Genomic DNA, 19,795 nt, shown 5'->3' on the forward strand with positions numbered 1-19,795 from the left:
TATCCTTTTTTTATGTGATAGTCTCAACTGCTTCATGTGACAAAATACTAGTGTCAGTAACTTCACGTAGGAGACATTTAAGCGGTGTGGCAAATGGGGAGATCTAGCCACAGAAGATGACTTTAAATTCACTTACGACTTTAAAACCAAGAGGGCTCTTGCAGTCACAATAATTACTTTGAACAGTAAACTGCTGAAGATGCAGCAAAGCAGTTCTGAACTTCCATAAAAGTGTGTGTTGATAGCTTCACTAACATGCTGTATGTTTCCTTGCAGATGGTTCCACCAAGGCCCCAATCCCTACACTGGTACGCAGGACTGGCTTTATTCTGGCAACTACTGGGACAGAAACTACTTTAACTTGCCTGATATTTATTAAAATGCAATAAGGAGCCTATGACTGATACAAATAAGTCTTAATCTGTTTTAATGTTTTTCCTTGTTTTACTTATCTCCTGAAAAAACTGATCTGTTATCAAACAGAATATTAAGCATCTCCACAGTAAATCTGGTGGTACATGATCTGCAGTCCCAGAGGTAGGGGAATAATTTTTCTGGCTGATGGTGGGTCCTATGTGGACAAAGTAAGACGCTGTGGTTTCGAGCTGCCCTGTTTGCTGAATACACCTATATTAGGTTGTGGTGTATGAGGAATAGAACACCTTCGGCTGTTCTGTGAATACTTTCTTTCATAGATAACATTGGCACAAGTAAAACTGGTTTTATTTATTGTGACATGGGAATGTTTAAAAGCACACACAGTAATTGCAATATTCTGTTCTTAAATGAAGAAGAGTGTGTCACTTTTGTAAAGATGTAATTTTTCATAAAGTGACTTTTCTTTTACTGAAGTAACTCCCTTGAATCCTGAGCTCTGGTCAGATATTCCAGAAGTGTTCCCGTCTCTGGAGCATTAATGCAGTTATTAAAGCTGGTAACATTACTCAGAGGTATTTATTCAATGTTTTGTGCAGTGTGTTTTGAATTTTGCTCTCCTGTTTTGCTACCAACCTTACGGTTTAAGGAATTAAGAGCCATTTAAATATCTACAAATTTGATTTGAACTGCACACTAGTAACAGGTTTTAAAAGAATCTGTTTCATGCACTAGAAGTTCTGGTGCCCAGCGCCACTGCAAAAAGGCAAGAACCTAATCAGTCCAGGACCCGGTGGAACATGGCAGGGGGGACAGGACCCGTGTCTGCACTGTGCAGACTGCCTGGGAGGAGGAAGTCTTGTGCATTTCAAAGGTAGTATAGCACCTCAGTGAGGCCTCCTGTGCACAGCTGCTTTACCCCTTTTCAGTGGGGTGCATTCAATCTTAGAGTGTAAGTTTATATTGAACTGTGTACAGAGCTTCTAGAGGGCAAGCTGCTCTTTGTACAATATTTTAACTGCTGTCTGGAGGTTAGTGTTAATTGAATAATTTAATTGCTACTAAATAAAGGCTTCAGAACTTCTTGCATCTAGTCTAAAGTGAGTGGTGTTTGACAGCACTGACCCTACTCCCAAAGCTGCTGCAATGACCTTGCATGACGCGTGTCCCTGTGCTTCAGGACCCGCTTTGCCCCAAAGCGGAACAGTCTGCTTATGGGGGTGGGGATGGGTGGGAACTGAGAGCTTGCTCCTGGAATAGGCAGTGAGGCTGCAGCTCTAACCTTGAGAGCAACTACTGAAACTCTGAATAAGGCAGTGAGATGGCTATTCTTATTCTGTGCACTACTACAGTTACCCAGGTAGTGACCTGAGACATATTTGCATAGATGAGGGAGAGCCTTTTCTTTGGCAGCCTTCCATGGGAGGGCCCAGTTCTCACAGTGGCTGGTAGATGCAGGAATTGAATACCTGCACTGTCTCTGGAAAGCCTCATCTCTGCCCTCAAGCCTCTACTCTGGCCAGCGTTTCTTGAAGTCTGTCATAACTCCTGTGCAACTCCAAGTGGGATTCAGAGATGCGTAGAAACAGTCTAGCTGTTGGGTCAGTGCTTCAGCAGGTCCCACAGCATTGAACACTCAGTGCTAGGAAAAACAAAGCCTTTAGTTCCTGCCTGCTCACCTAGCTCCAAGAGGGGGAAACCTCTACACAACATCAACGTTTTTTGTTTTGAGCAACTTCTGTTTCCTAAGAACAGATTTATTTATTTTTCTAGACCTATTCATACTTCAAGAGTCTGGCATATTTAAGTGACCATACCTGTAGTTGTGAAACCTCTAAAGCAAAATAAAGGTAATTTTTCTTAACCCCTTCCTTAAAGCATAACCTCAGCTGTCCTCCTCAATAAAGCTGTAGTTTGAATGAATTCGACCATGTGTGAGAATAATTCCTTCCTGTAGTTGAAAGTGTGACTGTCCTCTTGCTCCTGGCATTTGTACACGGTTCCTTCCTGGAGTATAACCCCAGCAGCAGAGACTACACCTGGTTACACTGACCTAACTTTGGCTCTGTATGTCACCTGTTCGTATCCCTGGGGCTTACACATACACCATGTTTGTACACTGAAGAAGCTGTTTCATCTTCAGTGAAATAGCTGCAGCAGATGTCTCAGTGGTCATAATTCACACAAAGTTAATATTCAGGATTATGTGCTGTCTTAGGAAATTACAGAATGCATGGGAATGCAGTTCAAATTGTTGGCTTTTTTGAAGCATTTGCATTATTTGATTTATTACAATGTAAATTCCATTTCTCCTGAACTCTTTTCGGAAGTCCACACAGCCTCTTTTCTCAACCTGTTTGAAAAAATAACATTAACTCAGTAGAAAGTGTGCAGCAAGAACTACTTCAATTGCTACCTAAATGCACTCTAAGGTGAGGGTACTTTGCCACATTCTGAGCATTACACGAATGCTAAAAGTTCAGACTGCAGACATAAAGGTGGGTATAAATGTGAGATTAAAAAGTTGGTTACCCAGAGCAAGACTAGTACTAATTGCAAAGTGGAGCAAGCAGAAGGTGGCATTGGGTCTGTTGTTATAACAAGTATTTAACCACTGGTCTTAAACCCTATTGTATTTTGAAAAGGGTTAAATTAAGCTTTTAGTAGCCTCTCCCTATGCAAGACCTGTGCAAGAAGCAAGCTTCCTTCTTCAGGACCCTGCTCTGGGAATGGGGCCTGGTGTAACAGTGATGTGTCCTGCAAGAGCATTTATACCTGTGCGCTTATCACCAGCTGCTGAGCCTTTCTTTGCAGACATCACGTCATCCAGAGGGATGGCAACTGAGAGAACATGGGCTGTGCGTGGCTTAGCCCCAGTTTCCTCTGCAGACTGAGAATTGCAGCTTGCCACATCCATTTCCTCAGCAGCTGGCCTGGCAACTGGGACTGTAACGAATCTCCGCCTAGCACCTGCATCTCGCTGTGCAAAGACAGTGTGGCTAGGAAGAGGTTTCCAGTCATGTGTGTTCTGAATATTAGAGCCCACTAAAATGAAAGGTGGAGCATTTTCCCTCTTGCTTCCTTCTTGCATCACATAAATTGGAGCAGATACTTGTGACAACTGACTCCACTGTTGATCTTCCCCCCTGGAAGGACTGAGGGTTGCCTGGTAATAAGGACCACCAGCTCCAGCAGGAGGAAAGGATGGTGGTGATTTTTGACCTTGTCTCAAGTCAGTTAGGCAATAGAGGGTCCACACATTAGAATGTGGTTGTAGCTGTCCCGCTTCACTCGATGCCATGGCTACAAAAATAAAAATAAGAGTGCTGGTATCAGGAGTTTTGCATTCCAGTCATATTGTAAAGCCTTATGTCTACTCCAAACACACCTACACTTGGCAAAGGCAAGCGTGTTAGAGAGGAGAGCTGGGATAGCAAATGCTGTTTGGTATGTGGCTGACAAACACCTGCAGCCTAGAAAAAGTAAAACTGTTCATGGTCAGAGCAGAGGCTCTTCTGGGTAAGCATTTATCTGCTATTTCTGAAACTGAAATTTGCCAAACTTCTCTAGAAGTTTGAGATTTTTTTTAAAACAACTGCCTAAGCTCAGCTCTCCTCTACAACATGTGCTGCCCAGACCTCACAGCTGTTCTACTCCTCCTGGGGCCTGGGACAGGGCTTGCACAGATTTGCAGTACCAGGGAGACTCGGCAGGGGACCTCCACCCTGGAGGGTTTCTCCAGCTGGGCAAGGGAGGAGCTGGGCGCATGTCACCACAGGGAAGAGATGCTGGTGAGGGCTTCACCAAGAAAGATGAGCTCTCTCCCTGTTTGTGAAACCGATGACCAGTGCTTAGCCCACTCAGCCCAGCTGCAGAAACTAAGCTCAAGACAGCAGAGGCAACCACCACCATTTTTTTCCTAAATGGAAAACCTCCTAGGTCAGTGCTGGAATATGAGATCTTTCAGGGGAGGAGAATCAAAAGTAGGGCTCCAGCTGGTCACATCTCTTCAGCAACAGGGCACATGTAGCACATCTTAGGCCTCCAACACCTGATTCAGAAAATACAGCGTGTTTTTGAGCAAGACCATTTGGCATCAGTGGGCACTTTCCCATCACTCTTATCTGCGTATTTGCCCACAGGAGCGCAGGAGTCCTGCCCAGAGCCAGCCCCATCTCTTGGAACAGGTGGCAGGGAGATCTAATACTTGTGCACTGAGGCCAAGCAGACAGTGTCGGTACCGTAGTTTCTTAGAAGTCATCTCTGCCCTGCATTGCACTGACATAAGTGCTTTTCCATTTAGTGACCACTGATGAAGCTGTAGAGCCTGAAGCTGAAACAGGAAGATGACACAAAGACCCAAACTTTCTTACCTGACAAGATATAAACTTGCTCAGCTGATTCCACTTGTGCTGTAGATTCCATTCTCTCAAGATGGCACACGAAATCATCAGCCGATGGACATAATATTGTATCACTTGAGCTCTGGACTGCATTTAAAGGCTGCTCAATCTTTAACAGATAAGCTGTTTGGTCTATGAAGGGAATTATTATTTTCTGTGGAAACTGCTCTACATAAGATGGAACCTCTGCATCCGTAATCAGCTCATCATCCCACCACAGTGACACAGCCTCAGTGGTTGAGGTAACCTCACTTTCCTTGCAGGAAGGCACAGCCTGCAGTGGATCTTTAGGAGCAGGTGATGGTGGTGGTGAAAGGGCTGATGGTGATGGTTCTTCCCACAAGGGGATGGAGAAAGCTTGGTTAACATCATTTGTTGAGACATCAGCTTGGCTGTCTGAGGGCCCCAGTTCTCCAGCTATGGAGCACTGACTCCACACTCCTGATTGTGACCTGACAGCCTCTACAGAAGCCTCAGCTGCTGGGACAGCAGAAGCATCTTCAGCAGCACCTTCTACTGGTGTAAATTCATCCTCTGAAGTCTGAGAGTCTTCGTGAAGAGTCTGCACGCTGGTTGCCACATTCCTCACAGAATATAAAGAATCACTGTTACCTAGCACGTGGGCAGCAAGCTCAGCAGGGACGTACACCAGTTCAGGTCCCTCAGGGGATGAAGCTCCATCAGATCCAGGAGGGGAACTGCTTCCTGCAATGGAACTGGCAGTTGATGGGTGTTGAGTTACTCTGGAGCTATATTGAACATCAGGTTCTTCAAGGAGCTGGTCTTCCTCTGTGTCGGTACACTTGTCCATTCGCCTGGGCTCCCCAGAAAACAAAGTAACTGTGTACTCTGATGTCTTCTCTTCCAGTCCCTTATTCCTATTTTCTGCAAGGTGAAAAGCACATAATGGCAATACATGAGGAACTGTTTCCATTTAAATAAAATTAAGAGTGATTTCAGCACCAACTCAATTAGATGCTCTAAAGTACATTTATGAGACTTCCTGGGTTACAGAGTTGGCGTAATGTAAGGAGAGGCTTTGCTGCTTGCATATCAATAAGGGGAAAGAAAATTCAGAGAGCAATGGTACCACTTCAAAACCCAGGAAGCCTTGACTGCATTCCTGATCTTGCAGTGATGGCTACATTCTTATCTACTGCCCACACTTATGGGTTAAGAAATTAAACCTTTTACATTAAGCACATCAGATAAGGCAGTTAGAAGACCATGGCTCCCCTTTGCAACACATCAAAATTCTTTGGATCCATACAAGTTATTTTAGATGCATTGATAGTGACGTTTTAGCTTCCTCAAGAATCTTGATTAGTTGAACTGACAGGTATCCAAATGAAGAATAGGGTAAGACATGAACGAGTTTTAGATACAGAGTGAAAAATGGCTCCTAGATTAGTTATCAAGGGTGAACACAAGAAAGTACCCATGGGATCAAAACAGCCTTCCATCACATGGTTAATAAAACCCCTCTACATTGGAAAAAAACAACAAGCCAAGAGGTCTGGTTTCTATCATGATTAGCAAGCGTTGGCCAATATGTAAAACCAGCACAGTAGCAGAAGAGGAGTCTAATATATCTCCACTGCTCAGCACTGAGCTGTTTTCTGAAGTCATGACTGGATGAGATCAGAAATTATGAGAGAAACATAATTCAAAGGATGACAGAGCTAAATCCTCTCTGAAAAAACATTATTCTGACTGTCATCCCAAGCCAACACAGACCCAATTTATAATCTAGTGTCAGTATCGCGCAATGCCACAGAAAAGAAAGGCTCCCTTGCAGCTATGCAAACCAGTGAGCTACCTGCTGCTGCACCACCAGTCCCAAAACCTATGCTGGCCCTGTGGGCGGAAGACTCCAGAGGAAACCTTGCTCAAGCTTGCTAAGGAATTCCTCTCTGATCATCCCTTTTCATAACACAGTTATGTGACCACATAGTAGCAGATGGACCACACAGAAAGAGAGGGGGACCTGTACTGGAGCTCGGTGAACATGCAGGCGTCAGTTCACAATCACATAAGCAAACCACTGACAGGCATTCAGACAGAAAATTTCTGCATTATGCAGCCGCTCTCCACCATACTTGAAAAGTCATGGCAGTCAAGCAAAGTCCCCAGTGACTGGACAGAAGGGAATATCGCACCCATTTTTAAAAAAGTTAATAAGGAGAACTCTGGGAACTACTGACCACTCAGTCTCACCTCTGTGCCTCATAAGATCACGGTACAGATGCTCCTGGAAAATATGTCAAAACATGTGGAAGACAGAGAGGTGATTAAAGACAGCCAGCACAGCTTCACCAAGGGCAAATTGTGCCTGACTAATCTAATGGCCTTCTATGATGGAGTGACTGCATCAGCAGACAAGGGAAGTTACTGATGTCATCTACTTGGACTTCTGTAAGGCCTTCGATACAGTCCCCCACAACATTCTGGCAGCTAAACTGGAGAGAGATGGATTTGATGGATGGATTGTTGGATAAGGAATTGGCTGGATGGCTGCATCCAAAGAGTTACAGTCAACGGCTCAATGTCCAAGTGGAAATCAGCAATGAGTGGTACCCCTCAAGGGTCCATACTGGGACTAATATTGTTTAGTATCTTCAGCAACGACAGAGCTGGACTGAGTGCACCCTCAGCAAGTTTACGGATGACACCAAGCTGAGTGGTACAGCTGATGCTATCCAGAGGAACCTGGACAGGCTTGAGGAGCGGGCCCATGTAAACCTCATGAAGTGTGGTGATTCTGTCCCTCTACTCTGCTCTTGTGAGACCCCACCTGGAGTACTGCATCCAGCTCTGGGGTCCACAGTACGGGAAAGACATGGACCTACTCGAGCGGGTCCAGAGGAGGCCACAGAATTGATCAGAGGGCTGGAGCACCTCTCCTATGAGGAAAGGCTGAGAGAGTTGGGGCTGTTCAGCATGAAGAGAAGGCTCCAGGGAGACATTATTGTGTCCTTTCAATACTTAAAGGGGGCTTTAAGAAAGATAAAGACTTTTTACCAATGCCTGCACTGACAGGACAAAGGGCAAGAGTTTTAAACTGAAAGAGGATAGATTTAGATTAGATATCAGGATTTCTTTTTTACAATGAGGGTGGTGAGGCACGGGAACAGGTTGCCCAGAGAAGTTGTGGCTGCCACCTCCCTGGAAGTGTTCAAGGTCAGGTTGGACGGGGCTTTCAACAACCTGATCTAGTGAAAGATGTTCCTGCCCAGGGCAGGGGGCTTAGACTAGATGATCTTTAAAGGTCCTTTCCAACTCAAACCATTCTATGATTATGCAAAAATTGCTGTGTGGTATCATTAACACAACATTTGCAAATGCACCAAAATTCAACCTTTGGTGATACTTTAAGTTGCAATGCAACATCCACCAGTCATTTTTACAAGAAGAAAACTGCTTCAAGTGCTGAAGGTTAGCTTTTTTAGAGGAGATGATAAGCTAGGAATAAGATAGTAGCACTTTCTATTCATAGCTGGGGCTTCTATCCTTGCTGTAATTATCTTAGTGTATAGCTCTCAATCCATAGATGAAGGCTGTCTCAAAGTGCTGGCTAGTTCCAGGGTTACTTAGAACCTAACTTAGGTGGCCTTTTTGAACAAAGGGGATATTGGAAGCTGCTGACACTTACAGTAACCAGACGATGGAGACCCAAACCAGTGGGGCAGATACAAACAGGCTGTGGGCTAGACAGTGCACCCATATCAGTGCTCCCACATAACCTTCAGGAGGCACCATGTATTCCAGCCCTTACAGCCAAACCCAGGAAGCAGCTGAAAGCTCCCAGCACTTCCCAAAGGAATCAGCATCCCAGAAAACTAAAACATCTTTTTATAAACAAGGAGATACAATATCTATTTGCAAAGAATAGGTAAGCGTAAAGTCGCTATCTGCTTAGGGGTGATAAATTGCACTGCAATGTCTTAAAATTAAAATAACCAAAGGCATCCAGGCTCTCCTCTACACTCGAGGGGAAAGTACAACATCCCGGGGGACTAATTCTTCCCACATTAAATAGAAGCAAGTGCTTTCTGAACATGCCTGCCTTTTCAACAGCCCAGTGCCTATGTGCCTCTTTCACATGACTAGATACGGACAGGATGCATCCCGTAAGTGAAAACTATTTGCACCCATTTGCGTTGGAACATTGTCTCAAAATATCTTAAAAGAACAAACAGCAACAATCTTACCTCTCATGAGCTCAAACTTTTCAACCAGTTCTATTAGATCTAGATTTGGATGCCCTGAAAATAGAAATAGAAATTAAGCTGGAGTAGGAGAGCACTCCCAAGTAGCTCACCTCTTCAGACGAAGCACTGGTAGGAACAAACCTTTTTGAAAGGTGACGAGATCTTGGAAATAGAGAGCAAAAAACTCAGCAATGTTGTCTGGGTTGTCTTCTATGACAGCCCGGCTCACCCCCTCAAGAAGGGTCTGGAGGCCGTATGGAACAATCAGGCTGATCTTTGAAGACTGCATCTTCACCCAGTCAAGTCGGCTTACGGTTTCCCATCTGTACAAACAGAATGCCTTGGCTGAGCATCTACCCCACCCCAGTGTGATGTGTCCAACACCGATGGCTCACCCCTTGCCATGTCATCAGTAACCCTCCTATACCCCTTCCTGCACACTCCTTTAACTTAAAGGGGGGGTATTTACCACTTGCAATGACCAAATCCTTTACTCCCCCTCTGCACCTTTAGGCAGCAGGAGGCACATCAGGGGGCCACCCAACTAGGCAACCATAACGTGTGAATTCAAACCCATGCCCTGAATTCCCTTTTTTAAAGATAAAGCCTACTAAAGTACCCGCAATGAGCCACAACAGCCATTCATGTTCAAGCAAAGAGTTTACAGGTCATTTCCTCCCCCCTCCTCCTCCATCCCCTCCAGTACTTGCTCTCTCATGCTCCTGGCCTCCTGCTGGGGCCACCACACCCAGCCAGGAGGCCGTGATGTCACAGTGCCCTTGCGTCATCTGCGGTGGTGCTGAGGTTCACAGCCACCGGTGTCTGAGCTCCAGTGCTGCGACATTACTGTTTGTTGGTCAAAAAGGATTATGGGAAAGAGTGGAAGGCAAAATACATAATTAAAATTTCCCCTTGAGCAGCCAGAGCACTCCGCAGCCAGCTGATGCTGCTGCTTATCAGTGAGGGCTTTCCTTCCACAATAAACACCTCGATTCCCATTGTCGCACAAGAACAAGTGCATTTAATGGACATGACTCTATTTATAAATACTTTTAATAATATATTTTAAGACCCAAGTACGGTGTTGTGGCTGCCATTGCTCAGGACAAGCAGCGTAAGGGTGGTGAGGCTGAGCACCCACGGGTGCTGCCTGCCACAGGGCATGGGGGAAACGAGTGCCTGCAACACTCACACCCGGTGATTCGCTGCCTTTTCTCCCTTTCCACGCTACTGCGAAACCCGCTCCTGCTTTCTGCTGCTGACTTGCCTTCAAGCGTGTAACCTGCTGAACCCACAGCGCAGGCAGAATCCCTCTGAGGAAGTGCTTCGTCTTTGCCGAAAAACATTTTCCTCACCAGCAGCAGCAGGTAGTCAAACCCGAAACGTTTCTTCCCGGCACAGAAAGAATGTAACTTTGGTCTCAGCCTCAGGTTATGATTTCACACAATCCAACACCGCAACATCCCTCCCACCCCTCTGCCAGCCGTGGTAGAGCGGGTGGGTGCACAGACCCCTCCCCCGGTTCACAGCCTGGCTTTTTAAGATAGGTGACATACAACACCCAAGGGATTTAAACCCATGTAACAGACGGCAAAATATAGCACCCGAGAAGCGATGTTCTCTGTGAACATCTGGCAGGAGCTCAGAGCAAATGGCTGAGGACCGTAACTGCCTCAGCCACGGCAGCCACTCCCAAAGAGGAACAAGATTATTCCTTAATACAGCTCCATTTATACTGCAGAAACCTGTGACTGTGAGGGCAAAACCTGAAACAAACCTCAACAGCCCCAGGGATAGCATTTGCTTTCCAGTACACATTTTCAGTGGAGACACACAAGATCATTTTCTGTTCCAATAAAACAAGCCCAAAAAAGGTAACTGTAGAGCTCTGTATTTTCAAGGGTACCACTAACTGTGTTTCTGAGGATCAAGTCAAGCCATGATCAGGAGTCTGCTGAGAGATGAAAACTTTTATCTACCAACAATGCTACAGATCAGTCTTCACCAAACCATCGTCTACCTACCTGCTCTTGCATTCCTGGACATTTGCATCTCCACAAAAACCTGAGGGGAATTCCAGCAGCGCTGAAGATTTAAGACTTAAGTGTCACTGCTGCTAAAGCGTTTAGACTACCTACAATAGCTTCCTTTGAGTAATATATTCATAATAGGTCATTCTAAATTAACAGAATATTATATGACTTTCAAGTTAGGTCGCTGGAAAGTGTATATTAATGGTAAACTCACCACAAAATGCTTCTTCCATAAAAGACTCCTTAGAAAGTAATTTCCCATGAAGAAAACTTTTCACAATAGCTCATCAGTCCTGGTGAGTGACAACACAGACCATAATATTAAAAAAGTTATATATGAATATGCTATGACTTATGAAATTAGGAAGAATAGCTTTCCCGCAGAAAGAATAAGATATACTTCAAGAATATATATGAGAACTAGAAAACTTATAATTTCTGGAGTCAGGATAGTAATCTGAAGTCTAGATTTCTGTATGGAGAACATACGGAAGCAACAGGACTTCAGAAAGGTGTTAAACGTGTCTGGGTGCAAAGGCAGTTGTGGTTACTTTGAAACCATCCTCAGTGAATACGGATCAGAACATAACTTCTAAATTTGCTTCTTCTGAAAAGTTTCAAAATTCTAGGTTTCTAAAGTTCTGCACAGCAAAAGCTTCAAAGATGTTTTAAGTACAGACGTCATAAACCACAGAAAAATTTATTATCAGAGGTAACAGAAGCATAAACCTCCTTAAATACTTAAAAAAGGCTTCAGCCCCTAACGTAAAAGTGTGTCTGTCTGAAACTTAAGGGCAGCTACAGGAAAAACATCTCTGGAAACTAATTCACTGTGCTGGAATTTGAACGCTGTTACTGGGAGCCATCTAGAGTAAATCCATCGTACGAAGTGTACCAGCTACGCCTAAAACACGTTGCCCTTTGGCCCCAAGCTGAAGAGCCTGCCAGCCTAACAGCAGTTTGCCCAACTGAAGGTAATTACCTTGTCCTACCATCCTTTGCCCCACCTGCAGAAGTAATAGCTTCCAATTAAAGTCTTGACAGATGGACAGAAGTTCAGCAAACCAAGGTCCCAGATACACCTTATTTTTCCACTAAAGAAGGATCATCATTCATTAACTCTTCGTTAGATAGCTCACAACAGGTTAATGAATCACACTGGTTGGGGGCACATGGGGTGTGTTTTTTGTGGTTTTTAACTGGCAATCTCTTTCAAAGCTTCAGCTAAATAGGCTGAAGAGGACTTGCATTTTTTGCAAGCACCATCTTTGTGTTTCTACCCACCAGAGACTTCAGTAGAATTCTAAGTGGGGGGTTGAATTCATGTACAAAGATCTCCATGCAAACCCTTGTGCTCTTCCTACCAAAGGTACAAAATACCAGTGTTAAGGTATCTTTTATGCATATCTCTGACTCTTTTGTCACCTCCTTCATTGGGCCCTTTGCTACAAGTGGGGAGAAGCCTATGTCCCATCTAGTGAAAGACTGGGAGGCAATTGTTACATAAATGAGTTTGCTTGGTGAAGTCTGACAATCCCTCTCTTCCAAACATTCAGCTCAAACAAGCTTTTTTTCTTTTCTCTTAACCTCTTCACCTGGGAGCCCTTCCGGGCATCTCCTACAGGTAAGCGCAACTTGCCAAAAAATGCCTGAACACCACCGAAGCTCAGCAGGAGTGGCTGGTCCTAACAGATGACTTGATCAGAACACCATCTTGGAAGAAGTCACATCAAAAGAGAAACAGCATTTTGGAAAAAGCAGCAATGAAGAAATTACGGGTAACACAACCAACCATGAACTCCCCCTGGCTAAAACACACTGGTGGTTGTAACACAGGGGCTAAATAAGTCGTGAAAACCTTGGGTAATAAAGCAAAGAGATTCTGAGCAGATGCAGGGAGGCAATATGCAACTCTAATATGCACCTACTCTGGTCGCCTATGTTGAACCCAGTTTTGGGGTCCAAACATACATAAAAAAAGTGGTCAAAATAGAAATAATTCAGTTTTTAACTCTGGAAAGCCTGTCTTGAGTTTCTTACTGTCTTGGAAGAAACGGGTGGTGTGGGGAGTGGGAATATCACCTTTTGCCATTACCTAACACTGGTACACTTTTGTAACTCTTTAACTGAACAAGTGTTGAAGTTCAGGGAAAATACAGATTTGCAACATTGTGACAAAGTGAAGATTTGTAAAAGAACCCAATCTTTTTTCCAGTGCATCTCGTACACCAGCTAATTTATGAAAGTTCTTGTATGAAATTAAGAGTATTGTGTGTATATATATACACGTATATGCAGATAACTTGGTGTAGAAAGAGCAGGTTCTCATACTTAGAGTGTCTCTATAGATATACTGTATTTTTATTGTTCTTTGGTCAAAACAAACCAGAACAGGAATGTGCCTGTATATTCCCATCTTCTGTAAATCAGCTTTTCCAGATAAAAGCAGTTTCTGAAGCAGTTTTTTCTAGCTCACCTCAAAACATCAGAAGACAGTATTGTTCTGCTCAAACCGTAACTAGCAGAAAAAAATTCCACCCTGCCTTTTTTTCTGAAGTCCTAATTTATATAAAATAATTTGCCATACAGTTCCTTGAGGATGAAGGATCAGAGTCAATATACCTGTACTTCTTACTCTGAAATCTGAGCGGAGTCTACCACGTGTCCTAGGCTGCCCACAGAGCCCCTGCTGAGCCAAGGACGGGTGTGCTGGGCAGAGGCCACTGGCTGACGGACTGCCTGAGAAGACAGATAAGTAAAAATTTACTTCTTAACGTCAGCTTTAAAAATACTTGTTTGGGATTGCATCATTTTTCATGAAAGTGATTGCTACCACCATTAGTACTTCATAACGATGACTGGAAAGGGAATTAGAGTGTCCTAGGCTACCCTGCTTCCACTCCCCTGGCAGGTTCGATCAGCACCCTCCTAACACTGCGTATAGCCCTATACCAACCCCTAACACTTGGTCTGTGCAAACTTCAGTTACAGAGCGATTTTTAAACACAAGTATGATCAATTGTTGGAAAGACAGACTGTGGCAAACTGAAAAGCAATTCAATACGACATTTGGGGAATTTTATTTAAGAATAAAGCATAACTAGAATATGAAACAAGCATTCAAAGTCAGAGAGAAGAAATTAAAGTGCTTGCTTTAGAGTAAATTAGAAACATTTTCCAAGGTGTAGGAATACAACAAATACAATTGTGTGTGGTTCTTTAATGAAGAACAAGTAAACTTGACGTCTTAAAAACGCATCTTAAACCTTGTTCACTCTACGGTTGATCTCAACATGACACATGTAACTCACTTTCTAAACCAGGAGACTATAATTATACTGGAAGAACAAAGTCTGAGGTAATTGCTGACTAGAAAACTTTGTTACAGAGTCACTTGACATCCCAGAAGTTTTGCCAATACTCGGTATCATCTTGTTCAGGAGGCCATCAATTAAAAGACAAATTTGAGGAGCAAGGGAAGAAAACTCATGTCCACATTTCTTTTAATTTTACTCAGAAATAGAAAAGTGCAAGTTCTGTAAATTAACAACATTTACAGTACACCACAATAAATATGCCACTTTGTGACATCTAAAAATTCTAGTTATTTGAAATGAGTCATACTGAGATAAAAACTGCATCAACATCAACAAAAATACCTGACCCAGTAAAGATAGTCTTAACATATTAACTAGCAAGCTGCATATTCCATTATTGCTATTAGACCATGCCTCCGAGTTCCAAAGTATAAAAACTTATCAGTTTACACAAAATACCGTTGAAATTTTTCTCATCACAGGCACAATCTAACATAAAAAATAATTTTGACATTTACAATGTAGGAGATTCTCCTATGAGGGGAGGAAAAAAAAATTAATACAGAAACAGGTAGTTCTATTTCAGTGATGAATCACTAAATCCACAGAAAAGCTGCAATTTGCACAGAGCTAAACTGTTATATGAATATATAGTGTCTTTCCACACCCACTCCTTGCCTGATGAGAACAACAAGCCTTTTAGTAAGTTTACTACAATTTGCTTGGCTACCTCCAAGTATGTAGACCCTAGATATCCCAACACAAATCGCATGCAGGTGCTTTTGTGTTCTGAACAGCCTAGTCTCACATTGCATTTAAGCAGTGTATTTAAAAGGAATTTTGTCAGTAACCATATTGTTTCTAGTTATTTACCCAGAATGGACTGTGTCTCCGATTGCAAAACATTAAAAGTCAGATAGGACAAAATAAGATTTCAAGTATGTTAAAGCCCATTTTTAAAAACATTATTTGAATTTTAAGTAGTCACTATATATACACAATATATCGTTTTCTAGTCAATACTTATTTGGACTGACCAAATAAGGTTGAACACTGATTTATGACTCAATATTACTGTCAAAGCTGAATTAAAAAAAACCCCAGCATACTATCTGTAACACTCCTAGATTATAGAAAAATAAAACCACTTTAAGAGTTAAGAGCCTCTCCGCTCCTTCAGGGACTGCAACAGAAGTGTTTAACTGCTCTAGGAATGCCCTTCATTGCAGGAACTGTGTATTTCTAGAGAGAAATAAAAGTGTCTCAACTGTTTCATTTGTCCTACCAAATACGATATTACTTTTCTCCTCCATATCAGTCTTGCTTTAGATGCAACCTCAAAAGCAAATCAATGAAGGTTAGGTGTGGGCAACATCTAAAACTTTGGCAACATACTCTACAAAAAGGTAAGGGAAAAAAAAGTTTAAGCTAAGGAACTGTTTAAGGCAACCTGACCAAAGTAAAGATAAGGCTTTTGGATAACGATTTCCAAGGATATCCAGTTTTCTTAGCTTTGCAAAGTAACACAATTCTACTAACTTTCTGGTCAGATTTCCATTCATAAGATTCTTTAAAAAAATATGTACCTTCCTAGAATAAGGTATTAACTGAATATAAGACATGAGGAGATACTACATAGTACAAGACAAAAGTAAAAAGCTACAGATGAGCACACAGATGGCCAAGTACTAAAAATTATACGGTCATGATAAAAGTTTTAAGCTCTCTGAGGTATTTCAGTATCTTAACACCACAGGTTTGGAATACCATATAGAGACTTAGGGTATCGTAGTATTGGTATAACTACCAAAGTTAGATTTTTGGTTTTATCTTGTTTGGTTGTTTTTTTCAATACCTTTAAAGGTCACTGCTATAAAGATTCAGCAGCATGAATGAAAAATACATAAAATTACTGTATCTGGCTATGTATTTTAGCATAATATTCAGAATATTAAGAGCAGAAATAAGAACTGCCCACACTGGAACTGCATGTCAAACAAAGTAAGTGTTTGGCTGGAATGTACCAGAAGCAGAGATTCTAAATATTGACATAATTTATATCACAAGTATGAGGTGGGTTGGAAGGGGAGGAATGAAGAATGAAAGGGAATGTGAAGTTTAAAATTCACACGTTAGTCATCATGAAGTCACTGACATAAGTCATTAAAATTTAGTAAGATCTTCTTTTTGTGGCTGAACAGTTTTCCTCCTCCTGTGTATTGGCTAGTGCTTGAAGAAAAAAAAAAAAGTGTTCTAACCGTTCCGAACTTCAACATTTACACCAATTACTCTTATTGTATTATTCTAATCAAGACAGAAGTGCTCCTCTTGGCATATTTTAGATCTAGATCTATTTTAAAAGGTAAAAATCACACCTGCCAATATTGTTGAAGTAAATCACGTGTGCTTGTTTAAGCTCACCCACAGAGTTACAAGCAATTGTGTTCAGCTTGGTTTAAACAAAATAAAAACCGAAGAGTTAAAAACACAAGGTCACTTAACCTTCTTCCTGGTTGATTTACTTTTAGTTAAAATTGTAATGTTTTCCTAAGCCATGCCAACTCTGACCATACTAGGAAAGTGTCTCTGGCACACGTGGTTTTCAGAAGAAAAGCTGGTCTTCCCAACAGCTTTTTCTTCTGCTTCATCTTAAAGTGCAGAAACTGTGGGAAAGGATAACAAGACTTCCTGTCCGTCACTGTGGAACTACTTCCCTTAGAGAGGCTAAGGCTGCGTGTATGCGGACGTGCAATCTGTTCTCAAAGTCATAGCCAGTAAATTCCTCCTGGAGAGAAGAGGGAAAAAAAAAAAAAAGCATAAAACTATTAGCCTCCTCCACTTTATGACATGAAGATAATTTTACTACCAACACTTAAGAAGTCATGTTACAAAACAGACCAGAGAAAAGAGACAAACTGGAGGCTGCATGTTGCAATATCCCCTCATTACCCAAAGTAACAGAATTATTACAGAAATTCCAAGTTGGTGAAGAGAGCAGAAAGCTTCCGTTTCCAACATGCTGTTTGGATCCCATGTAGTTGGAACAGCACCTAGGAATTTCTGTAAGTCCAACAGCTCTAGAATATCCCAACCTGCTCAAGGCAGGAACCAGTTGGAACAAAGGAGTGGAGAGTTGTCATTTTCAAACTTTCTGTAGCCAAATCTTAGTTGAAAAACTTGGCAAGGTTCTAGCACTCCAGAAGAGGTCACTAACGTGGGCTCTGACCTATGACTGACCTAGAAATACACACCTACATAACATACATAAATGTGTGTCATATACATTAACGTAGATCTACATGATAATGTTGTAGATTATAGGTAATATACAGATCATAGGTAAGGGACACTGACACCCTCCTGGCCCCAAACCCCCCAAAACACCACTTCTCAAATTACTTCATCTCAGAAAGATAAATTTGAAAGTGTTTTACCAAGTTTTTACCTTGGCTTGGAGAAGTAAGGTTTTGCCTCTCGGTACAGTCTACAAAAAGACAAACATTGTATTAGAAATACATTGCAAATGTTACAGAAAATATCTTAAGTATATGGCCTGGTCAGTCCAGAAGGGAGTCTCTCTCTTGAAAAACAAAGTACCAAGCAGACAAAAACCTCTCAGATTAGGAAACTAGAAATACAAATGAGGCATCCAAGAAATGCAGTACATATTTCTAGTCTTCTACAGAAAAGGAGAAATTACAGCTTTAAATGCAAGTTGCTGATGATGATGGTGAGCTACAATGTGCAGGGAAACAAATGAAGGTACGGATAAATGACTAATTGATCAATAGAGTAATTTTTGTTTTTTAACCAAGTTTAAGTCAGGACAAGTTACTGGGATTTAAGCATTGAAAGTTTCAGAAATCTCAAACCCTTAAGGAAAAATACACATATTTTCAGATTAATATTTGCTACTGAAAAGCTCATGTTTTATTTCTTATCCTATAGTCCATTTTTATTTTAAGCCTTACAAATAAATAATCAACTACCTGCTAAGTAGACAGAAAAAATGTTTTCTTATTCAAATATATGAGTAAGAACATATGTATTTATATTGGTTAAATTACATTCAGTGTCTAAAACATCTACAAAAAATTCTGTAAACTTCTTGATGTAACCATATTAAAATCTAAAAGAACTTGATTAGAACCAAGTTTAAAATAACAAAGATTATTCAGATGACGTGATAAGTCAAACATGTACTTATGAACAATTTCAAAGTAAAGTAAATTTAATAACAGCATGCTTTTTATACTAACATGCATATTCATATCTATATCTGTTGCTCAGGTCTTTACTTCTCAGGTAAGTGCGATTTATAAAATCCCATTCTCTTCTCTTTCTTAATCATCACAGAGCTCTCTCATGACACCTCAGCTAGTAAATGGAATTTTCTATAAACAGCATCCGCTCACCTCTAATTCTAGCTCTTGCTTTTCCCCATCCCACTTTACTGAAGTCACACATCATTTACCTCCTAACAGTCTGAGTGCCACAAGAGGGAGTTTCCTGCTTGTCCTTCATATACTAAGCACTTCCATAGCTTCTCAGTACAGCTACAAGCCAAGGCTTGTCCAGTCCTCAAACACCCAGCATGAAGCATGTTTGGTTACTGTGTGCAAACACTACATGTAAAGCAGGTAGGAGTGCTTCCACATTCTCAAAACATTCATTTTTTTTTTTTAAAAGGCACTCGACAGGATCAAATTTAAATATGAACATGCAAAAAAAGCCAGCAGGAACATTACTGTACTCAGACATCCCTACCAGGCATCAAGGTCCAGTTCTAAGTCATAGGGCAGTAGGGTTTTCAAAAAAGAACTATTATTTTTAAAAGCATTTTCTCTAGTTTTGTCCTTTGTCGTGATAATAATTTTTATTGAAAGATTTTCCTTTCCTTCCCTTCCCTCTTTAACAGGAAGGTTCAGCTCAGACTATTAAATCTGACAAGATTATAACCAAGTGAAAACAGAATCTTAAGAATATGAGATACTATTAGCCCAACAACTTTATACACTACATACAATGATGTGGGAGTTCAAGCCATTACCCTGTAACCGCTTCCCCTAACTTGCAATCTGATTCAGGAAGTACTACATAACCAGCACAAACTCCAAATAGTGAGCAGTGTTACATGTCTGAGGAGGGAAACAGTACCAAGAGTGATGCAAAAGTTGCCCTACTTTAAGATACTCTGGGGTCCCTAGGAGGCAGGGTACGTGCAAAGACCTGAATGATCAAATGTATTGACCACCAAGCCATTTGGACAGTCTGAAAGCCAGGTCAATTATTATCCTCTTCATCCTGAACAACAGAAACCTCACTACATAGCAGAGTGAAAGCTAAAATGTCAACACATACAAGCTTTACAGAAATTGAAATGACTGAAATCACTTTACTTATATATCCCCTGCAATTAAATAGTACAATGGTATGCATCTAGGTTTCCAAGACGC

General features: G+C 41.7%; 3 protein-coding genes across 10 annotated transcripts in view; 1 reads left to right on the forward strand and 2 right to left on the reverse strand.

Moving 5' to 3' along the window:
• Positions 1 to 1,464, forward strand: part of OSBPL1A (oxysterol binding protein like 1A) — a 76,656-nt gene extending 75,192 nt beyond the window's left edge. For all 4 annotated transcript variants that reach the window (XM_074820618.1, XM_074820624.1, XM_074820628.1 and 1 more), the window contains one exon: positions 277 to 1,464. In XM_074820618.1, coding sequence (XP_074676719.1) covers positions 277 to 379 — 103 coding nt within the window. In that variant the 3' untranslated portion in view covers positions 380 to 1,464. The remainder of the gene's footprint in view (positions 1 to 276) is intronic.
• A 675-nt stretch (positions 1,465 to 2,139) lies between these two features.
• Positions 2,140 to 13,936, reverse strand: CABYR (calcium binding tyrosine phosphorylation regulated). Of its 3 annotated transcripts, none has more exons than XM_074820677.1 (5): positions 9,131 to 13,936; positions 8,990 to 9,043; positions 4,749 to 5,663; positions 3,151 to 3,678; positions 2,140 to 2,728 (listed from the first exon to the last, which is right to left on the reverse strand). In XM_074820677.1, exons 1-5 carry the CDS (start codon positions 9,276 to 9,278, stop codon positions 2,724 to 2,726), a joined length of 1,650 nt encoding a protein of 549 aa, XP_074676778.1. In that variant the 5' UTR covers positions 9,279 to 13,936; the 3' UTR covers positions 2,140 to 2,723. The 3 variants fall into 3 exon arrangements, with proteins under 3 accessions (XP_074676778.1, XP_074676768.1, XP_074676785.1); XM_074820667.1 differs by lacking the exon at positions 2,140 to 2,728 and having other exon boundaries at positions 2,735 to 3,678; positions 9,131 to 9,312; positions 11,237 to 13,936; XM_074820684.1 differs by lacking the exons at positions 2,140 to 2,728; positions 8,990 to 9,043 and having other exon boundaries at positions 2,735 to 3,678; positions 9,100 to 9,147.
• Positions 13,937 to 14,078: 142 nt separating this feature from the next.
• Positions 14,079 to 19,795, reverse strand: part of TTC39C (tetratricopeptide repeat domain 39C) — a 43,034-nt gene continuing 37,317 nt past the window's right edge. For all 3 annotated transcript variants that reach the window (XM_074820641.1, XM_074820646.1, XM_074820652.1), the window contains 2 exons: positions 17,785 to 17,823; positions 14,079 to 17,124 (listed from right to left, as the gene is read on the reverse strand). In XM_074820641.1, the coding sequence (XP_074676742.1) occupies positions 17,035 to 17,124; positions 17,785 to 17,823 (129 nt within the window). In that variant the 3' untranslated portion in view covers positions 14,079 to 17,034. The remainder of the gene's footprint in view (positions 17,125 to 17,784; positions 17,824 to 19,795) is intronic.

The sequence above is a fragment of the Strix aluco genome, chromosome 1 (genome assembly GCF_031877795.1).
Source record: "Strix aluco isolate bStrAlu1 chromosome 1, bStrAlu1.hap1, whole genome shotgun sequence".
In the NCBI taxonomy this organism is placed as follows: Eukaryota; Metazoa; Chordata; class Aves; order Strigiformes; family Strigidae; genus Strix; species Strix aluco.